We start from the raw sequence: 22,007 nt of genomic DNA on the forward strand, positions 1-22,007 counted from the left end.
CGAAATACAAAATCCTCTAAAATCCGAAAACTTCAATTTTTCAAACATATGACTATTTTACAGCTATTTAAAGACAAGACTCTCCTTTATCTAACCACACTGTCCGATTTCAAAAAGGCTTTACAGCGAAAGCAAAACATTAGATTATGTCAGCAGAGTACCCAGCCAGAAATAATCAGACACCCATTTTTCAAGCTAGCATATCATGTCACATAAACCCAAACCATAGCTAAATGCAGCACTAACCTTTTATGATCTTCATCAGATGACACACCTAGGACATTATGTTATACAATACATGCATGTCTGTTCAATCAAGTTCATATTTATATCAAAAACCAGCTTTTTACATTAGCATGTAACGTTCAGAACTAGCATTCCCACCGAACACTTCCGGTGATTTTACTAAATTACTCACGATAACGTTCACAAAAAGCATAACAATTATTTTAAGAATTATAGATACAGAACTCCTCTATGCACTCGATATGTCCGATTTTAAAATAGCTTTTTGGATGAAGCACATTTTGCAATAATCTAAGTACATAGCCCAGCCATCACGGGCTAGCTATTTAGACACCCAACCAGTTTAGCCTTCACCAAAATCACATTTCCTATAAGAAAAATGTTCTTACCTTGCTTGTTCTTCGTCAGAATACACTGCCAGGACTTCTACTTCAATAACAAATGTAGGTTTGGTCCCAAATAATCCATCGTTATGTTCCATCAAGACGTTTTGTTCGTGCGTTCTAGACACTATCCCAACGCTAAATCTCGGCCACGAGCATGACGCAGAATGTGACAAAAAATTTCGAAATATTCCATTACCGTACTTCGAAGCATGTCAACCGCTGTTTAAAACCAATTTTTATGCAATTTATCTCGTAGAAAAGCGATAATATTCCGACCGGGAATCTGCCTGTCTGTATACTGAGGGAAAAACCGAAAGCCGGGGTCGGGGCGGGTCGCGAGCGTAAGGCTTAGTCCACTGAGTGACCACTTAGCTTTTGCTCTCCTTTGTTTCAGCCAGGGCTTTGAATTACGTCATTCCTGTTTTTCCCGGGCTCTGAAACTCCATTGGAGACGTGGGAAGTGTCACGTAACAGCAGAGATCCTGAGTTTTGGAAGAGATGTCAAACAAAGAAAATAAAAGGTCTGACAGGGTACTTCCTGAACAGAAGCATCTCAGGTTTTTGCCTGCCATAGGAGTTCTGTTATACTCACAGACACCATTCAAACAGTTTCAGAAACTGTGGAGTGTTTTCTCTCCAAAGCTAATAATTATATGCATATTCTAGTTTCTGGGCAGGACTAATAATCAGATTAAATCGGGTACGTTTTTTATCCAGCCGTGAAAATACTGCCCCCTAGCCATAAGAGGTTAAGCCTACCTCCCCCTCTCTTTAACCCTACATCTCCCTCTCTTTAACCCTACCTCTCTTGAACACTACATCTCCCTCTCTTCAACCCTACATCTCGCTCTCTTGAACACTACATCTCCCTCTCTTCAACCCTACATCTCCCTCTCTTTAACCCTACATCTCCCTCTCTTTAACCCTACATCTCCCTCTCTTTAACACTACATCTCCCTCTCTTTAACCCTACATCTCTTCATTTAACCCTACATCTCTTACCCACCTCTCTCCCTCCCTTACCCTTCTCATTGTCCATCACTCCCCCTTTTTCTCTCCCTCCCTTCACCTCTCCACCTCCTTTCACCTCTTCTCCCATACCTCACCTCTCCTCAACTGTGACTGGGGCCTCTATATCCAGCATGGTCCTGTCCTTCCTCCCCACTCTCCTCCTTTCCTTCCCCCTCTCCTTCCTCACCTGTGACTGGGGCCTCTATATCCAGCATGTTCCTCTCCTTCCTCCCCACTCTCCTCCTTTCCTTCCCCCTCTCCTTCCTCACCTGTGACTGGGGCCTCTATATCCAGCATGTTCCTCTCCTTCCTCCCCACTCTCCTCCTTTCCTTCCCCCTCTCCTTCCTCACCTGTGACTGGGGCCTCTATATCCAGCATGTTCCTCTCCTTCCTCCCCACTCTCCTCCTTTCCTTCCCCCTCTCCCTCCTCACCTGTGACTGGGGCCTCTATATCCAGCATGGTCCTCTCCTTCCTCCCCACTCTCCTCCTTTCCTTCCCCCTCTCCCTCCTCACCTGTGACTGGGGCCTCTATATCCAGCATGGTCCTCTCCTGGCACAGGATGGCGGCTCCCTCATTGATGATGCGTAGGGCCACCACCTCCTCCAGACGGCCCTCCTTGGTGAGGTGGGCTTTTAGCAGGTCTACTCTAGGCTTCCCCTCACAGTCAAACACTTCCTTCATGGAGAGCCTGTGGCTCAGGGGGAAGGGGACCGCTAGAGAGAGGAGGAATGGTAGATAGAGGAAAAAGGGAAAGGGAGAAAGATGGGGGACAGGATGAGAAAAAGGAGAAAAGAAAGAAATGTTTTTCCACACTTTGTTACGTTACAGCCTTATTCTAAAATGTATTAAATTAATAAACATTTGTAAACATTTTCCTCCTCAATCTACACACAATACCCCATAATGACAAAGTGAAAACAGGTTTAAAAAAAATAATAATAATAATACAGAAATAAAGAAGTATTCAGCCCCTTTGCTATGAGACTCGAAATTGAGCTCAGGTGCATCCTGTTTCCATTGATCATCCTTGAGATGTTTCTACAACTTGATTGGAGTCCACCTCTGGTAAATTCATTTGATTGGACATGACTTGGAAAGGCACTCTTCCTTGAGCTAGCCGCTCGGCCAAACTGATCAATCAGGGAAGAAGGGCCTGGATCAGGGAGGTGACTAAGAACCCGATGGTGACTCTAACGAAGCTCAAGAGTTCCTCTGTGGAGATGGGAGAACCTTCCAGAAGGACAACCATCTCTGCAGCACTCCACCAATCAGGCCTTTATGGTAGAGTGGCCAGACGGAAGCCACTCCTCAGTAAAAGGCACATGACAGCCTGCTTGGAGTTTGCCAAAAGGCACCTAAAGACTCTCAGACCATGACAAACAGGATGAAACCAAGATTGAACTCTTTGGCCTGAATGCCAAGAGTCAAGTGTTGAGGAAACCAGGCACCGCTCATCACCTGGCCAATACTATCCCTACCGGTGAAGCATGGTGGTGGCAGCATTATGATATGGAGATGTTTTTCAGCGGCAGGGACTGGGAGACCAGTCAGGATCGAGGGAAAGATGAACAGAGCAAAGTACAGAGAGATCCTTGGTGAAAACCTGCTCCAGAGCGCTCAGGACCTCAGACTTGGGCGAAGGTTCACCGTCCAACAGGACGACGACCCTAAGCAGACAGCCAAGACAATGCAGGAGTGGCTTCAGGACAAGTCTCTGAATGACCTTGAGTGGCCCAGCTAGATCCCGACGCTCCCCATCCAACCTGACAGAGCTTGAGAGGATCTGCAGAGAAGAATACAGGTGTGCCAAGCTTGAAGCGTTATACCCAAGAATACTCGCAGCTGTAATCACTGCCAAAGATGCTTCAACAAAATACTGAGTAAAGGGCCTGAATACTATTGTAAATGTGATATTTCCATTTTTTATTTTGAATACATTTGCAAACTGTCTAAAAACCTGTTTTGCTTTGTCATTATGGGGTATTTATGTAGATTGCTGAATTTTAGAATAAGGCTGTAACGTAACAAAAAGTGAAGTGGTCTGAATACTTTCTGAATGCACTGTACCTACCCACAGTGCCTTCAGGAATTATTTACACCCCTTGACTTTTTCCAAATTTTGTTGTGTAACAGCCTGACTTTAAAATGTATTACATTTAGATGTTGTGTCACTTACACACAATACCCCATAATGTCAAAGTGGAATTATATTGTTACAAGTTAATTAAAAATCAAAACCTGAAATGTCTTGAGTCAATAAGTATTCAATTTCTTTGTTAAGGCAAGCCTAAATAAGTCCAGGAGTAAACATTTGCTTAACAAGTCACATAATAAGTTGCATGAAATCGCTCTGTGTGCAATAATAGTGTTTGACATGGTTTTTGAATGACTACTACCATCTCTGTACCCCACATGTACAATTATCTGCAAGATCCCTATGTCAAGCAGTGAATTTCAAAGACAGATTCAACCACAAAGACCAGGGAGGTCTCCAATGCCTCACAAAGAAGGGCAGCTATTGGTAGATGGGTAAAAATAAAAAGTATACAGTGAATATCCATTTGAGCATGGTGAAGTTATTAATTACATTTTGGATGGTGTATCAATACACCCAGTCACTACAAAGATATAGGCGTCCTTCCTAACTTAGTTGCTGGAAAGGAAGGAAACCGCTCAGGGATTTCATGTCATTTATTTTGGGGGTTACAGGCAGCTATATCGGTCCACTAATACTAGTAAATGCCCAGTGCACTACTTTTTGCACTACCTACCTACCTACCTACCTATCTACCTACCAGGGTTACTGCTAGCCGGCAACAGCCGAATTTGACCAATAAAAAAATTAAAAGACGATAAATAAAACTGTTGCCAGTCAAAATGACCAGGAGAACAAAATAATGCTTTTTATTAATTGATGGAAATACATTTAACATCATGCTTATCGGTCTATAGTTTAATTTGCATAATTGAGTGGAATTAAATTGGCGAGTGTGTATTTTTGTTAGTCATCATGTATCTTTTTTATCCAACACAAATATCACATACGGAGATTATTGAAAAAAATTGCTCCGACAGAGAGAGTTGCTGTGCCTCTAGCTCTTAGGAAACTTTGCAGTATTTGTTTTTTTACGTGTTATTTCTTACATTAATAGCCCAGAATATTTTGGCCGGGAAGAACTATTGGATATCAGAGCGATGGTAACTCACCAGCACTACCAGCATTACGACCAGGAATACGACAATCCCGAATCGGACCCTTTGTTCGTACCCCCCAGGGCAATTGGACTGATTCCAGAGGCCGATCCAAAACCCCGCCGGTGGAGGAGAGGTACTCAGAGTGGTCTTCTAGTCCGATTTAGGAGGTGCGCACACCTCCCACCGCTTCAGCGTATATTACTCGCTTATGTTCAGTCTCTGGATAATAAAGTTGACAAGCTCAGGGCGAGGATTTCTTTCCAGAGAGACATCAGGGATTGTAACATACTCTGTCTCACGGAAACATGGCTCTCCCAGGATATACTGTCTGAGTCTGTCCAGCCAGTTGGGTTCTCAGTTCAAATATCTCTCCGGGAAGAAGAACGGGGGTGTATGTTTCATGATTAACGACTCATGGTGTGACTGTGAGAACATACAGGAACTCAAGTCCTTTTTTTCACCCAACCTAGAATACCTCACAATCAAATGCCGACCGTATTATCTCCCAAGAGAATTCTCTTTGGTTATAGTCACAGCCGTTTATACACCCCTCAAGCCGATATCACGATGGCCCTCTAAGAACTTCACTGGACTTTATGCAAACTGGAAACCAAATATCATGAGGCCGTATTTATTGTAGCAATTTTGAGAAAAAGGCTGCCGAAGTTCTATCAACACATTGACTGATGTACTCGCGCTGCTAAAACACTCAACCATTATTACTCTAACTTCCGGGATGCCTACAAGGCCCTCCCTCGCCCTCCTTTCAGCAAATCTGATCACGACTCCATTTCGCTCCTCCCTTCCTATAGGCAGAAACTCAAACAGGAAGTACCCATGCTAAGGACTTTTCAACACTGGTCTGACCAATCGGAATCTACGCTTCAAGATTGTTTTGATCACGCGGACTAGGATATGTTCCGCGTAGCCGCCGAGAATAATATAGACGAATACACTGATACGGTGGCTGAGTTTATCAGGTGCTGGAGATGTTGTACCCACTGTGACTATTAAAACCTACCCTAACCAGAAACCGTAGATAGATGGCAGCATTCGCTCAAAACTGAAAGCGCAAACCATCACATTTAACCATGGCAAGGTGATTGGAAATATGGTTGAATACAAACAGTGTAGTCATTCCCTCCATAAGGCAATCAAACAGGCAAACCATCAGAATAGAGACAAAGTGGAGTTGCAATTCAACGGCTCAGACACGAGCAGGGTCTACAGACAATCACGGACTACAAAGGGAAAACCAGCCACGTCGCAGACACCGACATCTTGCTTCCGGACAAGCTTAACACATTCATCGCCTGCTCTGAGGATAAGACAATGCCACCGACGCGGCCCGTTACCAAGGGCTGTGTGCTCTCCTTCCGTGGCCGACGTGAGTAAGACATTTAAGCGTGTTAACCCTCGCAAGGCTGCCAGCCCAGACGGCATCCATAGCCGTGTGTTCAGAGCATGCACAGACCAGCTGGCTAGAGTGTTTACGGACATATTCAATTTCTCCCTATCCCAGTCTACAGTCGTGGCCAAAAGTTTTGAGAATGACACAAATATTAATTTCCACAAAGTTTGCTGCTTCAGTGTCTTTAGATATTTTTGTCAGATGTTACTATGGAATACTGAAGTATAATTACAAGCATTTCATAAGTGTCAAAGGCTTTTATTGACAATTCCATGAAGTTGATGCAAAGAGTCAATATTTGCAGTGTTGACCCTTCTTTTTCAAGACCTCTGCAATCCGCCCTGGCATGCTGTCAATTAACTTCTGGGCCACATCCTGAGAAAATGACTTTACCCCAGTCCTCAGCAGTCAAATCCCTGTACCTTTTGCAGAATATCAGTCTGTCCCTGATGTTTTTCCTGGAGAGAAGTGGCTTCTTTGCTGCCCTTCTTGACACCAGGCCATCCTCCAAAAGTCTTCGCCTCACTGTGCGTGCAGATGCACTCACACCTGCCTGCTGCCATTCCTGAGTAAGCTCTGTACTGGTGGTGCCCCGATCCCGCAGCTGAATCAACTTTAGGAGACGTTCCTGGCGCTTGCTAGACTTTCTTGGGCGCCCTGAAGCATTTCTTCACAACAATTGAAACGCTCTCCTTGAAGTTCTTGATGATCCGATAAATGGTTGATTTAGGTGCAATCTTACTGGCAGCAATATCCTTGCCTGTGAAGCCCTTTTTTGTGCAAAGCAATGATGACGGCACGTGTTTCCTTGCAGGTAACCATGGTTGACAGAGGAAGAACAATGATTCCAAGCACCACCCTCCTTTTGAAGCTTCCAGTCTGTTATTCAAACTCAATCAACATGACAGAGTGATCTCCAGCCTTGTCCTCGTCAACACTCACACCTGTGTTAACGAGAGAATCACTGACATGATGTCAGCTTGTCCTTTTGTGGCAGGGCTGAAATGCAGTGGAAATGTTTTTGGGGGATTCAGTTCATTTGCATGGCAAAGAGGGACTTTGCAATGAATTGCAATTCATCTGATCACTCTTCCTAACATTCTGGAGTATATGCAAATTGCCATCAATATTAATTAATTAATATTTGTGTCATTCTCAAAACTTTTGGCCACGACTGTACTGTCCCCACATGCTTCAAAATGTCCACTATTGTTCCTGTACACAAGAAAGGAAAGGTAACTGAACTAAATTACTATTGCCCCATAGCACTCACTTCTGTCATCATGAAGTGCTTTGAGAGACTAGTCAAGGATCATATCAACTCTACCTTACCTGACATCCTATTTTCCTGGTGCCAGGAAAATAACCTCTCAGCCAACGTCAACAAAGCAAAGGAGCTGATTGTGGACTTCAGGAAACAGAAAAGGGAGCCTCCCCCAATCCCCATCAACGGGACCACAGTGGAGGAGGTGGAAAGCTTCAAGTTCCTCAGCCTATACGTCACTGACAAACTGAAATGGTCCACCCACACAGACAGTGTGGTGAAGAAGGCGCAACAGAGCCTCTTAAACCTCAGGAGGCTGAAGAAATTTGGCTTTGCACCTAAAACCCTCACAAACCCTTACAGATGCACAATTGAGAGTATCCTGTCGGGCTGTATCACCGCCTGGTACGGCAACTGCATCGCCCGCAACGGCAAGACTCTCCAGAGGGTGGTGCGGTCTGCCCAACGCATCACCGGGGGCAAACTACCTGCCCTTCAGGACACCTACAGCACCCAATGTCACAGGAAGGCCAAAAAGATAATCAAGGACAACAACCACCCGAGCCACTGCCCGCTATCATCCAGAAGGCGAGGTCAGTACAGGTGCATCAAAGCTGGGACTGAGACTGAAAAACAGCTTCTATCTCAAGGCCATCAGATTGTTAAATATTGTTAAATAATCATCACTAGCACATTATAAACATAGACTTGGAATAACTGGCCACTTTAATAATGTTTACATATTTTGCATTACTCATCTCATATGTAAACTACTGGTTAACATTTTTAGAACACCTACTCATTCAAGGTTTTTCTTAAATTGTACTATTTTCTACGTTGTAGAACAATATTGAAGACATCAATACTATGAAATAACACATATGGAATCATGTAGTAACCAGAAAAGTGTTAAACAAATCAAAATATATTTTATATTTGAGATTCTTCAAATAGCCACCCTTTTCCTTCATGACAGCTTTGCACACTCTTGGCAAATGAAAACCAGGTGTGTGGGAAAATGAGACAAAACAAATGCAAAATGACAAATGGATCGGCGATGGCTAGAAGACCGGTGACGTCGACCGCCGAACACCACCCGATCAAGGAGAGGCATCAACTTCGGCTGAAGTCGTGACAACAGCAGACATTTAACCATCCATAACTGGCTACGGGACTATTGCAGCTCTGTGGGTGTAACATGGGTGTAACATTTATTGACAATTTTGACAACTTCTGGAAACAACAGTCATTTTATAAGGAGGATGGGATCCACCCAAATCATTTGGGTTCCAGCATTATGAAGCTGCGTTGAGACAATGACTTATCAATGACCCAAGTCCAGCTCATTTAATCCCTACCATTGTGACGCTGACTTGTCATAATGCTTCAGCAAATGAACATTAAACCAGGGGCATTGGCAGACACAATGTAAGTAACCTAATTTATGTCCCTCTAACTGCCCTGAATGCCTCTGCTGATCCCACAGCTATTGTATGCAGTAATCATGTGCCTATGAATCAGAGTGATACTGTTAGAACTGAGGTAGTGTGGCCTAGTAGGAATCAAGCATTCCAGAAAAAAGTGCTCAAAATAGCCCACTTTAACATAAGAAACAAGGTTCATGAAAAGAATCATTTGCAGATGACATTCATATTCTGACTATCTCTGAAACTTACTTAGATGTTTTATTTTACCTTTATTTAACTAGGCAAGTCAGTTAACAACAAATTCTTATTTTCAATGACTGCCTAGGAACAATGGGTTAACTGCCTTGTTCAGGAGCAGAATGACAGGTTTGTAACTTGTCAGCTCAGGGATTCGAACTTGCAACCTTGCGGTTACTAGTCCAACGCTGTAACCACTAGGCTACGTTGCCGCCCCAAGTTAATACCTCTGATGATACAGTGGTAGCAATACATGGTTATAACATTTACCGAAAAGACAGAAATGTCAAAGGTGGAGGTGTGGCCGTTTTTATTCAGAACCACATTCCATTATTCAGAACCACATTCCAGAACCACAAGCTTAGAGACGATCTAATGTTAAATACTGTTGAAGTAATATGGCTACAGGTTCATCTGCCTCACCTAAAGCCCATTCTGGTGAGAAGCTGCTATAGACCACCAAGTGTTGACAGTCAGTATCTGGATAATATGTGTGAAAGGCTTGACAATGTATGTGATATCAACAGAGAAGTATATTTTCTGGGTGATCTAAATATTGACTGGCTATCATCAGGGTGCCCACTTAAGAGTAAGTTTCAAACTGTAACTAGTGCCTGCGAACTGGTTCAGGTTGTCAGTCAACCTAGCAGGGTAGTTACAAACAGCACAGGAATTAAATCATTAACATGTATTGATCACATCTTTACTAATGCTGCAGATATTTGCTTTAAAGCAGTATCCAAATCCATCGGATGTAGTGATCACAATATAGTAGCCATATCTAGGAAAACCAAAGTTCCAAGGGCTGGGCCTAATATAGTGTATAAGAGGTCATACAACAAGTTTTGTAGTGATTATTATGTTAATGATGTAAAGAATATTTGTTGGTCTGTGGTGTGTAATGAGGAGCAACCAGACGCTGCACTTGACACATTTATGAAATTGCTTATTCTAGTTACTAATAAGCACACACCCATTAAGAAAATGACTGTAAAAACGTACTTTTTTCAATCTTTACTAACGACATGCCACTGGCTTTGTATGCGGATGACTCAACACTATTCACGTCAGTTACTACAGAGACTGAAATGAATGCAACACTTAACAAAGAGCTGCACCTAGTTTCAGAGTGGGTGCCAAGGAATAAGTTAGTCCTAAATATTTCAAAAACTAAAATCATAGTATTTGGGACAAATCATCCACTAAAACCTGAAATAAATCTTGTAATGAATAATGTGGATATTGAGCAAGTTGAGGTGACTAAACTGCTTGGAGTAACCCTGGATTGTAAACTGTCATGGTTAAAACATATTGATACATCAGTAACTAAAATGGGGAGAAGTCTGTCCATAATAAAGAGCTGCTCTGCCTTCTTAACAATGCTGACTCCTCCTACAGGCCCTCGTTTTGTAGCACCTGGACTACTGTTCAGTCGTGTGGTCAGGTGCCACAGAGGGACTTAGGAAAACTACAGTTGGCTCAGAACAGGGCAGCACGGCTGGCCCTTGGATGTACACAGAGAGCAAATATTAATGATATGGATGTCAGTCTCTCCTGGCTCAAAGTGGACGAGAGATTGACTTCATCGCTACTTGTATTTGTGAAATTTTAAAAAAAAAACATTTTTATTTCACCTTTCTTTAACCAGGTAGGCTAGTTGAGAACAAGTTCTCATTTACAACTGCGACCTGGCCAAGATAAAGCAAAGCAGTGCGACACAAACAACAACACAGAGTCACACATGGAATAAACAAGCGTACAGTCAATAACACAATATAAAAAAAGAAAGTCTATATACAGTGTGTGCAAATGGAGTGAGGAGGTAGGCAATAAATAGGCCATAGTAGCAAAGTAATTACAATTTAGCAGATTAACACTGGAGTGATAAATGAGCAGATGATGATGTGCAAGTAGAAATACTGGTGTGCAAAAGAGCAGAAAAGTAAATAAAAACAATATGGGGATGAGGTAGGTAGATAGGGTGGGCAATTTACAGATGGACTATGTACAGCTGCAGTGATCGGTTAGCTGCTCAGGTAGCTGATGTTTAAAGTTAGTGAGGGAAATATAAGTCTCGTTGTTGAAAGCACCGAGCTTTCTGTTTGACGTACTGGCACACAGCCCGGAAACCCATGCATACCCCACAACACATGCCACTAGAGGTCTCTTCACGGCCCCCCAAGTCCAGACCAGACAATGGGGGGTGAACAGTACTACATAGAGCTGACTACATGGAACTCTATTCCACATAAAGTAACTCATGCAAACAGTCAAATTTGATTGAAAAAAACCAGATAAAAATACACCTTATGGAACAGCGGGGACTGTAAAGCAACACAAACATAGGCAGAGACACATGCATACACACACACACACACACACACACACACACACACACACACACACACACACACACACACACACACACACACACACACACACACACACACGATAACATACGCACTATACACACGTACACATGGATTTTGTGTTGTAGTTACAGTATGTGGTAGTAGAGTAGGGGCCTGAGGTCACACATCCTCCTCTCCTCTCCAATCCTATCCCCTCTTCTACTCTTCTCATCTCACCTCCTCTCATCTCGTCTTCTCTCTTGTCCTCTCTTTTCCCCGCTTTTCCTATCCCTCCACTCCCCTCATCTAATCAGCTCTTCTCCGCTCCTCTCCTCTCCCCTCCTCTCTTCTCCTATCCGCTCCCCTCGTCTCCCTTCTCTCCGTTCCTCTCGTCTCCCCACGTCTCCTCTCTTCTGATCTCATCTCCTCTCTTTCCCCTCCTCTCTTTCCTCTCCCCTCTTCTCCCCTTATCTCCTCTCCTCTCCTCCTGCCTCTCCTCTCCTCTAATCTCATCTCCTCTTCTCCTCTCCACCCCACTCTTCTGCTCTCGTCTCCTCTCTTCTCCTCTCTTTTCCTATCCCCTCCTGCCCCTCCTCTCAACTACACTCCCCTCCTCTCCTCTAATCTCATCTCCCCTCCTCTCCTCTCCTCTCCTTTCATCTCCTCTCTATCTACCTGTCTACCTCCAACCATCTCTCCACACAGAACCAGTACAGGAACAACACCGCTCCCCTCGTCTCCTCTCCGCTCCTCTCGTCTCCCCTCGTCTCCTTTCTTCTCCTCTCCTCTCATCTCCTCTCATCTCCTTTCCTCTCCACTCCTCTTGTCTCCTCTCTTTTCCTCACTTTTCCTATCCCCTCCACTCTCCTTCTCTACTCTCCCCTTTTTTCCCTCTTCACTCCTCTCCTCTCCTTTCCTCTCTTCTCCCCTCCCATCCTCCACCCTATTTTCCTCTCCCCTTTTCTATCCTCCTCTCCTCTCCTCCCACCTCCCCTCCCCTCCTCTAATCTCCTCTCCTCTCGTCTCCTCTCGTCTCCTCTCGATCTACCTGTCTACCTCCAACCATCTCTCCACACAGAACCAGTACAGGAACAACACCGCTCCCCTCGTCTCCTTTCTTCTACTCTCCTCTCCCCTTCACCCTCCTCTCCTCTCCACTCCTCTAATCGCATTTCCTCTCTTTTCCTCTCCACTCCTCTAGTCTCCTCTCTATCTATCTGTCTACTTCCAACCATCTCTCCACATAGTACCAGGCTGAGGTAATAAACAACATCACAGCATCTACAGGAACAACACCGCTCCCCTCGTCTCCTCTCTTCTGCTCTCCCCTCCTCTCCTCTCCCCTCCTCTCCTCTACTCTCCCCTCCTCTTCTCTAATCTCATCTCCTCTTCTCCTCTCCACTCCTCTCTTCTGCTCTCGTCTCCTCTCATCTCATCTCTTTTCCTATCCCCTCCATTCCCCTCCTCTCCCCTCTTCTCCTCTTCTCTCCTCTCCCCTCCTCTCTTCTCCTATCCGCTCCCCTCATCTCCTTTCTTCTCTTCTCTGCTCCCCTCGTCTCCTCTCTTCTGCTCTACCCTCCTCTCTTCTCCTCTCCTCTTCCCTCCTCTCCTCCAATCGCCACTCCTCTCGTCTTCTCTCTTCTTCTCTCCTCACTTTTCTCATCACTCTTTTCCTATCTCCCCTCTCTCATCCCCTCTTCCCACCTCCCCTCTTCTCCGTCCTATCCTCTCCCCTCCTCTCTTCTCCTATCCTCTCCCCTCGTCTCCTCTCTTCTCCACTCTTCTGCTCTAGTCTCCTCTTGTCTCCTCTAATCTCGTCTCCTCGCTTCTGCTCTCATCTCCTCTCTTTTCTCCTCTCCTTTCCTCTACCCTCTTTTCCTCTCCCCTCTTCTATCCTCCTCTCCTCTCACCTCACCTCCCCTCCCTCTAATCTCATCTCCTCTCTTTTCCTCTCGTCTCCTCTCTTCTGCTCTCCTCTCCTCTCTATCTACCTGTCTACATCCTACCATCTCTCCAGTACCAGTACCAGGATGAGGTAATACACAACATCACAGCAGCTCCAGGAACAAGACCCTCCTCTCCTCTCCCCTCCCATCACCTCCTCTCCTCTAATCTCGTCTCCTCTCTTCTCCTCTCTTTTCCTCCCTTCTCTTCTATTCTCTTCTCTCCTCTCCCATCCTCTGACCTCCTCTCCTCTCCCCTCCTCTAGTTTCCTATCCGCTCCCCTCATCTCCTTTCTTCGCTTCTCCGCTCCCCTCGTCTCCCCTCGTCTCCTCTCTCCTCCTCTCTTCTCCTATCCGCTCCCCTCGTCTCCTTCTCCTCTCCTCTCGTCTCCTCTCTTCTGCTTTCGTCTCTCGCTTTCTCCTCTCTTTTCCCCTCCCCTCCTCTCCTCAAATCTCATCTCCTCTCTTCTCCTCTCCACTCTTCTCGTCTCCTCTTGTCTCCTCTCTTCTGCTCTCGTCTCCTCTCCTCTTTTCTGTTCCCCTCCCCTCTTCTCCCCTACTCTTTTTCTCTCCCCTCTCTTACCCTCCTCTCCCCATCTCTCCTGTCCTCTCACCTCCTCTCCTCTCCGCTCCCCTCGTCTCCCCTTATCTTCTCTCTTCTGCTCTCATCTCCTCTCTTTTCCTCTCTTCCCCCCTCCTCTCCTCTCCTCTAATCTCATCTCCTCTCTTCTCTTCTCTTCTCCACTACTCTCTTTTCCTCTCTTCCCCCCTCCTCTCCTCTCCTCTAATCTCATCTCCTCTCTTCTCTTCTCTTCTCCACTACTCTCTTTTCCTCTCATCTCTCTCTTCTGCTCTCCTCTCATCTCCTCTCTATCTACCTGTCTACCTCCAGCCATCTCTCCACATAGTACCAGGTTGAGGTAATAAACAACATCACAGCAGCTACATGAACAACACCCTCCTCTCCTCTCCCCTCCTCTCCTCTCTTCTCCTCTCCACTTCTCTCATCTCCTCTCTTCTGCTCTCCTCTCGTCGCCTCTCCTCTCCTCTCACCTCCCCTCCTCTCCCCTCCTCTTTTCTTTTGCAATGTGCATGTGTGCATGCATACATGTATGTACACTGTATATGTGTGTGAATGTACTGTCTGTGTTATAGACGGTCTAGCAGGCTTTATTTCAGGGTATGGCTGAGTTATCGGCCTGTGCTTTGCAGCGGTGTTTCCCTTACATAATGAAGGCCCCTAGGGCACCGCTGGAGAGGGGGATGACTGACCAGGAGAGATACAGCAAGAGCACCCAGCTGCACGTGAGGACTCACACACACACAGGCACAAAGGCAAAAACACATACACACACACACACACACACACACATAAAGGTATTGTTCTGCAGGATCTACAGAGCCTCGTGGAGCCCCACCAGTACTAACACAGATAATGGCCTAGTTCACAAGTAGGCCTTTCGCTCTATCTTTCTCTCTCTCTCTCTCTCTCTCTCGCTATCTTTTTTCTCTGTTTCTTTCTGCCTTCCATCCATAACCGTCTAACTGTCCTCTACTACCTCCTGACCTCCCCATCACTTAAATCTTAAATCAGACTAATTCATCACCCCACAGCACACACACCATCTCTCCAGGCCCTGCAGCCCCCCACTAGTCATGTGTCAATGACGTATTGAGGGTATTCCACACCAGCAGAGACAGCCCGTAGCCCACTGAGCTAAAGGCTAACCAGGTCAGGTCACTGCTCCAGCTCCACTACGGTAGGGTTAGCCCTACAGGGAACCAACCCACACTGTTCTATCACCAATGCAAGGAAGGTCCTGTCCCATGTACTGCCCTAGTCCCACCACCAAACTACTATGGTGTGTGAGGGTGTATGAGTGTGTGTGATGGTGTATGAGTGTGCAAGTGAGAAAAGGAGAGGGTGTGTGAGGGAGTGTGATGGAGTGTGAGTGTGCAAGTGCGAAAAGGAGAGTGTGTGTGAGGGTGTGTGAGGGAGTGTGATGGAGTGTGAGTGTGCAAGTGAGAAAAGGAGAGGGTGTGTGAGGGAGTGTGATGGAGTGTGAGTGTGCAAGTGAGAAAAGGAGAGTGTGTGTGAGGTTGTTGTGGGAGTGTGATGGAGTGAGCGTGTGCAAGTGAGAAAAGGAGAGGGTGTGTGAGGGAGTGTGATGTAGTGTGAGTGTGCAAGTCAGAAAAGGAGAGTGTGTGAGGGAGTGTGATGGAGTGTGATGGAGTGTGAGTGTGCAAGTCAGAAAAGGAGAGTGTGTGAGGGAGTGTGAAAGAGACTGTGATTGAGATAGATAAAAAGTAGGGCAGATTGACAGAGAATGTACAGCTTGAGAAAAACAAAGAGTAGTTGGGTACAGTGTTATAGGAGAACAGCCCACGTTACAGACTGCTGAACAACACAAACGTGCCTTTTATCACTACATCTACTGTACTGTAGGTAGACCTGACAGCTCTGCGTTGGCCGTTGGTTCAAACACTTAGTGAATCTATCGCTGTGTTTTCCCCTGGTGTCTTAGTGTGAGGAACCTGTTTCTGTCTGAATATGTTGGCCCCTGCAGGACCTCGCAGAGAATGATATGACACACCTCAGGAGATCTGCTCATCCTACAGCCTGTCTCTGCATAAATAAATTAAAGAGTGAGGAACGGAGTGATGAAAGAATGGGGCAATGAAAGAGAAGGGTAAGAGAGCAGAAGAAGGGGGGAATATGGGAAGTGTGGAGGGTTGTGACAGTGCACATGCGTGTGTGTGTGTGAGTGGTACGTTTGCATGTGTGTGTGTGTGTTCATGCCTCTACCATCTCTGACCCAGATCAGTTAGCAGCCTAGCACAGATCCATGGCTCTTTGAAAGCGGATGGGGGGAGGGGGGGGGTTGAAGTTGTGTAATTAATGTATGCTTCACACATGAAGGACCATCTGTGTACATATACACAGACACACACTAACAGAAACTATCCCCAAACAACATGTCCTCATTAGACAATCCCTCTCTCACTCTCTACCTCTCTCCCTCCTTCTCTCCCTCTCTCTCCGCTTCTCTCTCTACCTCTAGCTCTCTAAAGGGCTATAAATACTCTGTCCTGCCATAGTACAGGACTGAGAGAAAACTTTCAAGGTACGCTCACACAAAGCCCCCCCTCACACACACAAATATACTTACTGTACACACACGCACACACATCCACACACGCACACACATCCACACACACATCCACATACACACAGTTCCACACACACATCAACACACACACACACACACACACATCCACACACACATCCACATCGACACACATACATTCACATCCACACACACACACATACATCCACATCGACACACACACATTCACATCCACACACACACACATCCACACACACACACATCCACATACACACAGTTCCACACACCCACACACACATCAACACACACACACACACACATCCACACACACATCCACATCGACACACACACATTCACATCCACACACACACACATCCACACACACACACACACACACATCCACACACACCCACACATCCACACACCCACACATCCACACACCCACACACCCACACATCCACACACCCACACATCCACACACCCACACATCCACACACACACACATCCACACACCCACACACACCCACACATCCACACACCCACACACCCACACATCCACACACCCACACATCCACACACCCACACACCCACACATCCACACACCCACACATCCACAGGGCGCAAGGGTACCACATAGGACCACATGGGACTCCAGAAGAAAAGTAGTGCCCGAGCCATGCCAGAAGCGGTGTGAATGTTTGTGTGTGTGGATGTGTTCGTGTGTACGCATTTGTGCATGTGTGTGTGTGCATGCTTGTATTCATTAACAAAAAATCCATTCATCCTTCTTTCCTTTCCTCCTTCTATCTTTATTTCCTTCCTTCCTTCCTACCTCATTACAGATCACTGATCTGACAGTGCTGAATAATGGTCTTATCCAATCATTTTAGTCCTTCACAGCAGACATTCTTATCCAGAAACCATTAGGGGGTTAAGAGCCTTGTGCAAGGGCACATTGCCAGACTTTTCACCTAGTCAGCTCGGGGAATCGAAACAGCAACCTTCCAGTTACTGGCCCAACACGCTTAACCGCTAGGCTACCTGCCACCCAAGTAAGGCTGCAGAGTGTTTTTTCTCCATTACAGGACCTTTTTTAAAATGTATATTTTCTTATTTTAAAGCTAGAATCCTTAATTGAAACAATAACAAAACGGAGCCTTTGTTTTGGTAAGAATCTGAGGGATGGGCCTGGAGAAATGTAACCAGTCTCAAATCCATAGACAAAAGGACTGACCATCCATGGTACAAAATTCTATAATCATATAATCATGTTTTGAGGCTATTTAGTGTTTGTTAATATTTACATTGTTTACAAACCTTGGAGTGAAACAAGCTTATATTTTGGGTTCTGGTGGAGTACGACAGTTCAACTAAGCTCATGGGGCATTTACAAGTTATATTCTTCAAGAATCAATGGATATGTATCATTCATTTATAAATCCCAAAATTGATGTAGCAACTAAGGATTCTAGTTTTAAATGTATTTAGTTCTGTCCTGAAGCTGTTCTTGTCTATTAATGTTCTGTATTACATTCTGTTTTATGTTGTGTGTGGACCCCAGGAAGAGTAGTTACTGCTAATCCACCAGCTAATGGGATCCTAATAAAACACCTAACAACAATCTCTGAGGACTGCTTCTGTTCTCTGAATGGTATACAGCTATGAAAAGCTCAATCGCTTAGCCTGAAAACGCTCTAATGTACTAGCCTATCAACTTAAAGCACCATTTGCAAGAGATTGCATGAGTCACTAGAGAAATAAAACTGCTGGTTTAGTAGCAACTTTGCTCAGAAAGTGGGCCTTGAGTAGAGCGCTAGTGTGGCCATGGAAAGACACCAGGAAGTACAGTAATTATCAATGGTTGGTTAGGAATGGTCAATCTGTCTCTTTTTGAATATGTACTCCTCGATTCCTTGTGTCCTAACCTCCTGTCCTTTCCCTGCCTCCTCAAAATGTCAACAGGCATGCCTTCTCTTGGGCTTTGATGATAGTTGATTAGTTGAATCATATGTGTTAGTGATTGGCTGGAATAAAACCATGCACCTCATATGGATCCCCAGGACTGAAGATCACTGGATTGTATAAAATCAGGTGAGAATGGTTTGCAGGTATGAGCCATTAGACTGGATATAGTCAATGGGATCAGAAGATCCAATAACCTTGTGTGATTCTGTCTGTCCATCAGCCGACATCATGTAATCTCTCCATCTTTCTCTCTCGCTTCTCATCTACTTCACCTCCTCCATGTGCTTGTCACATTCTCTTTCCTTTCCTCACCTTGTCCACACTCAGTCCTGGTCCAGTGCCTCCATTCGCCTGCCTGTGTGCTGTGCTCAATGTGCTGCTCTCTCTCTCTCCCAAATCTTCCTCATCCCTCTGTCCTATCCCACGCTCTCCGAATCCATCTACAGTAGCCTGCACACACCGACCTCTGGATGTAGCAAACCAACTGTCTGGGCTCCTGTACCATACATAGGCCTAGTGCCTATATACTGTGTTCATTTCACTATAGGCCTGCCCTACACACATGCTCTCCTCCTCTCTTGGCTCACTCCTCTCATATAAAATGTTGTCTCTCACTGTGATGCTTTTAACGTGTCTCTCTGACACATTATACTCTCACCGTGGCATTGTGGTAGATGATGTGTGTATGGTGTGCAGAGTCAGACTGTGTTTAGTTCACTATTGCAGCTGAGCAATATAGCCCAGCTGCGTTCCAAGACACAGACACACACACACAAACATGCACATTTATGTGCACGCGCGGCCACATGTGCGTACACTCTGCGAAACGCACGCGCCAAACGCACCCGACACGGAAAACCCGGGTTTTCCCGCCCGAGTGTCTATCAGCCCGCGTCCCCTTTTTCTTCCACACCAGAAACCCGCGACAATCTCCCAGTTGAAGAAAAACGCATGGTCGCATGTGACGTTGTGCACAGTGCACACACTGCCAGGGTTGTTGTGACCCCAATAAACATGACAATCTGTGCGGAAACGGTGTAACAAGGCCCGCTGAACCTCCATCACCTCGTCTGATGCCGCCCACGCATAAAAGCCGTTGTTCATAAACACATTAAATATTCCATAATCCAATGATGCAATAAGAGCATTATATGCTGCCTTGATGAAGGCAATAGGTTACAATATGCTGATACGCAACTAAGCATTCCGAAACTCCATTTTGTCTCATTTGGCTGTCAGTGAGACAGAAGAAGAATCTGGGGACGCTTATAAATATAGGATATGGAAGGAAGTGAGTCCTTAAACACACAATTTGTGCAGATGCACATCATTTCTTTAGGCATAATTTGGCGCGAGGGAGCACCGAGAAAAGTAAATAAAGCGACATATGACCATATTACTTTTCAAACTCACAAAAATAAGAACACAACCATAGGTGCAGGATGGATGACATTATGAGCTCCCATATTAAAGCCATATGGAACCGAATCGAGTCTCTTCTACCTCGCAAATTGCATCCTAACAACCAAACGAATCAATTGCCTGGCGATGTGAGTGAAATTTGGCTGTCTAAAAATACATCTAGATATCGACAATGTAGGCCAAGTTATAGAGCTCTCACAGCAGGCAATGTCATGGCTATGAACACTCCGATAAGACCAACGTAGGGGACCTCAACATAACGTGTTCAGGGTCGCCTATGGCAAGTCCCAAAACATATTATATTCACATCGTTACTTCCACGTTTCCGTTCATTAACTTGTAACACCTACCAATTTAATTAACACCTAATAGCCTTCATAAATCCCTTTGATCCTAAATGAAGAAAAACACACAATGTAAACAATTATCATTTTACCTTTGAGTCTTCCTTTAGCTGTCATCGTCAAACTGCCAGAAATGTTTCATTGGAAAGAGACGCTAATCTCTCTCTCTCTCTCGCTCTCGGGTATTCTGACTAGGACTCTGAACAGTACACGTACCCACCACCAGGCGCGGCTCATGCAGCATCACCATGTCACTCAGTGCGCGCCGAGAGACATCCCCATAATACAAAATAAGGGGGTATTTCCATACAGTGCACAGGTCACATCATCCTCTCGGGATTCAGAGCCTAAAACATATTTTAGTTTATGTTAATCATCAATCACTGGCATCAATAACTCGACAATGTTGCATTTTCATCAGTGACTCACCATCCAATAGCCTAAAGTGTTGTTGTTGTTTTATTGGGGGAAAATAACAAGGGTACGCACACACATGCAATCACATATCGACATTAGTGCAGCCATGTTTGCAGCCAATGCAAAGCCAATGCCCAAAACAATAACGCATAGGCCTAAGCATCATTATATAATTGTGCGTACTTTTAACCGGCCGATCGTCGGAGTTCATGTTCGCACCGCTGTCGGACATCCTCAGGGGCTTCGGTCAAGGGCCAACCAAATGTTTCTGTTCCTCGGGCAGACGTCGAGAATTTTCGCGGTGCGGGGAACGTTTGCTGCAGTAGCATCCCTCGGTGTCCCCGTAATCTTTCAAACAGGGTTGCTGGGGAGGTCTGCGGCGGTTCTCTGAGGGAATAATGAGCGTATACCTGTCTTCTGGGGCATGCCGGGGCACCGTGTGTGGCTGGATGAAGGTGTGGAGAGGTGTGAAGAGGCCTGGAGGGGACTAGGCGGTCTCTTTGCAGGACTTCCTCAGTACTCTGCGTGGTGTGGCGACACCCCGGAATGGCGAAAGGAGGAACTCCCACGCACACATTCATACAGGGACTGCCTCATACCGCCATCCGGTGGAGGTTCTAATGCGGGTCTTCCCCCTTTCCGCATATCAACCAGCCCCGGATATGCTGCTATTACTGGTGTGCGTGTGTCTGTGTGTGTTCATAACAATAATAATGGTTTATTTATTTTATTATAGGGGATCTGGCCCTATGGGGGATCTGCCTCAAAGCTTAGATAAGAGCATTCATTATGGAAGCATTACCCATCTATCTGTAAAGGGTATCAGGTTTAGGGAACGCAACATATAGGCCTAACAATACATATCATAGCCTGTCCTCTGCAGTGGCCTTTTGTGTGAGAATACACACTAGTACATGTCATTGCAAACAGGCCTTTGTATATAACAACATTTTGGTTATTTTTTATTAGAAAAGTTATGTTCCATCATAAATAGCAGTAGCTTCTCAGTAGCCTAGGCTACACAAAGTGCACTACACTTGTCCTCTGTACCAAGAGGTCTGAACATTTATGGCACAGGGGGTAGTGCCTGCATGGTAGTGCACACCCTCTTTTAAAAAACTTAAAACCTGGTTTATGGTAGTGGGGTGTAGAGACATCAACTGAAGCACAATAAATTACCTCATACCCCTGCTTGGATTCAGCAGTTAGCTGTGGTATATTGGCCATATACCCCCCCCCCCCCCCCAGGTGCCTTAT

The 22,007-nt window shown here is 45.4% G+C and overlaps 1 protein-coding gene across 7 annotated transcripts in view; it reads right to left on the reverse strand.

Annotated features, from left to right (window-relative positions):
• Positions 1–21,363, reverse strand: part of LOC115205560 (serine/threonine-protein phosphatase 2B catalytic subunit alpha isoform) — a 68,844-nt gene extending 47,481 nt beyond the window's left edge. For 2 of the 7 annotated variants that reach the window (XR_003880637.1, XM_029771680.1), the window contains exons 1-2: positions 20,934–21,363; positions 2,159–2,359 (exon numbers count right to left, since the gene is read on the reverse strand). Coding sequence is in view for 5 of the 7 variants with exons in the window: in XM_029771680.1 (XP_029627540.1) it covers positions 2,159–2,359; positions 20,934–20,982 (250 nt within the window). In the remaining 2 variants the exon portion in view is untranslated. Of the gene's footprint in view, positions 1–1,748; positions 2,018–2,076; positions 2,110–2,158; positions 2,360–20,425; positions 20,514–20,933 lie in introns of those variants that run through there. The other 5 variants (XR_003880636.1, XM_029771678.1, XM_029771679.1 and 2 more) reach the window with 5 other exon arrangements.
• Between the last annotated feature and the right edge of the window lie 644 nt (positions 21,364–22,007).

The sequence above is a fragment of the Salmo trutta genome, chromosome 13 (assembly GCF_901001165.1).
Source record: "Salmo trutta chromosome 13, fSalTru1.1, whole genome shotgun sequence".
Taxonomy (NCBI): Eukaryota; Metazoa; Chordata; class Actinopteri; order Salmoniformes; family Salmonidae; genus Salmo; species Salmo trutta.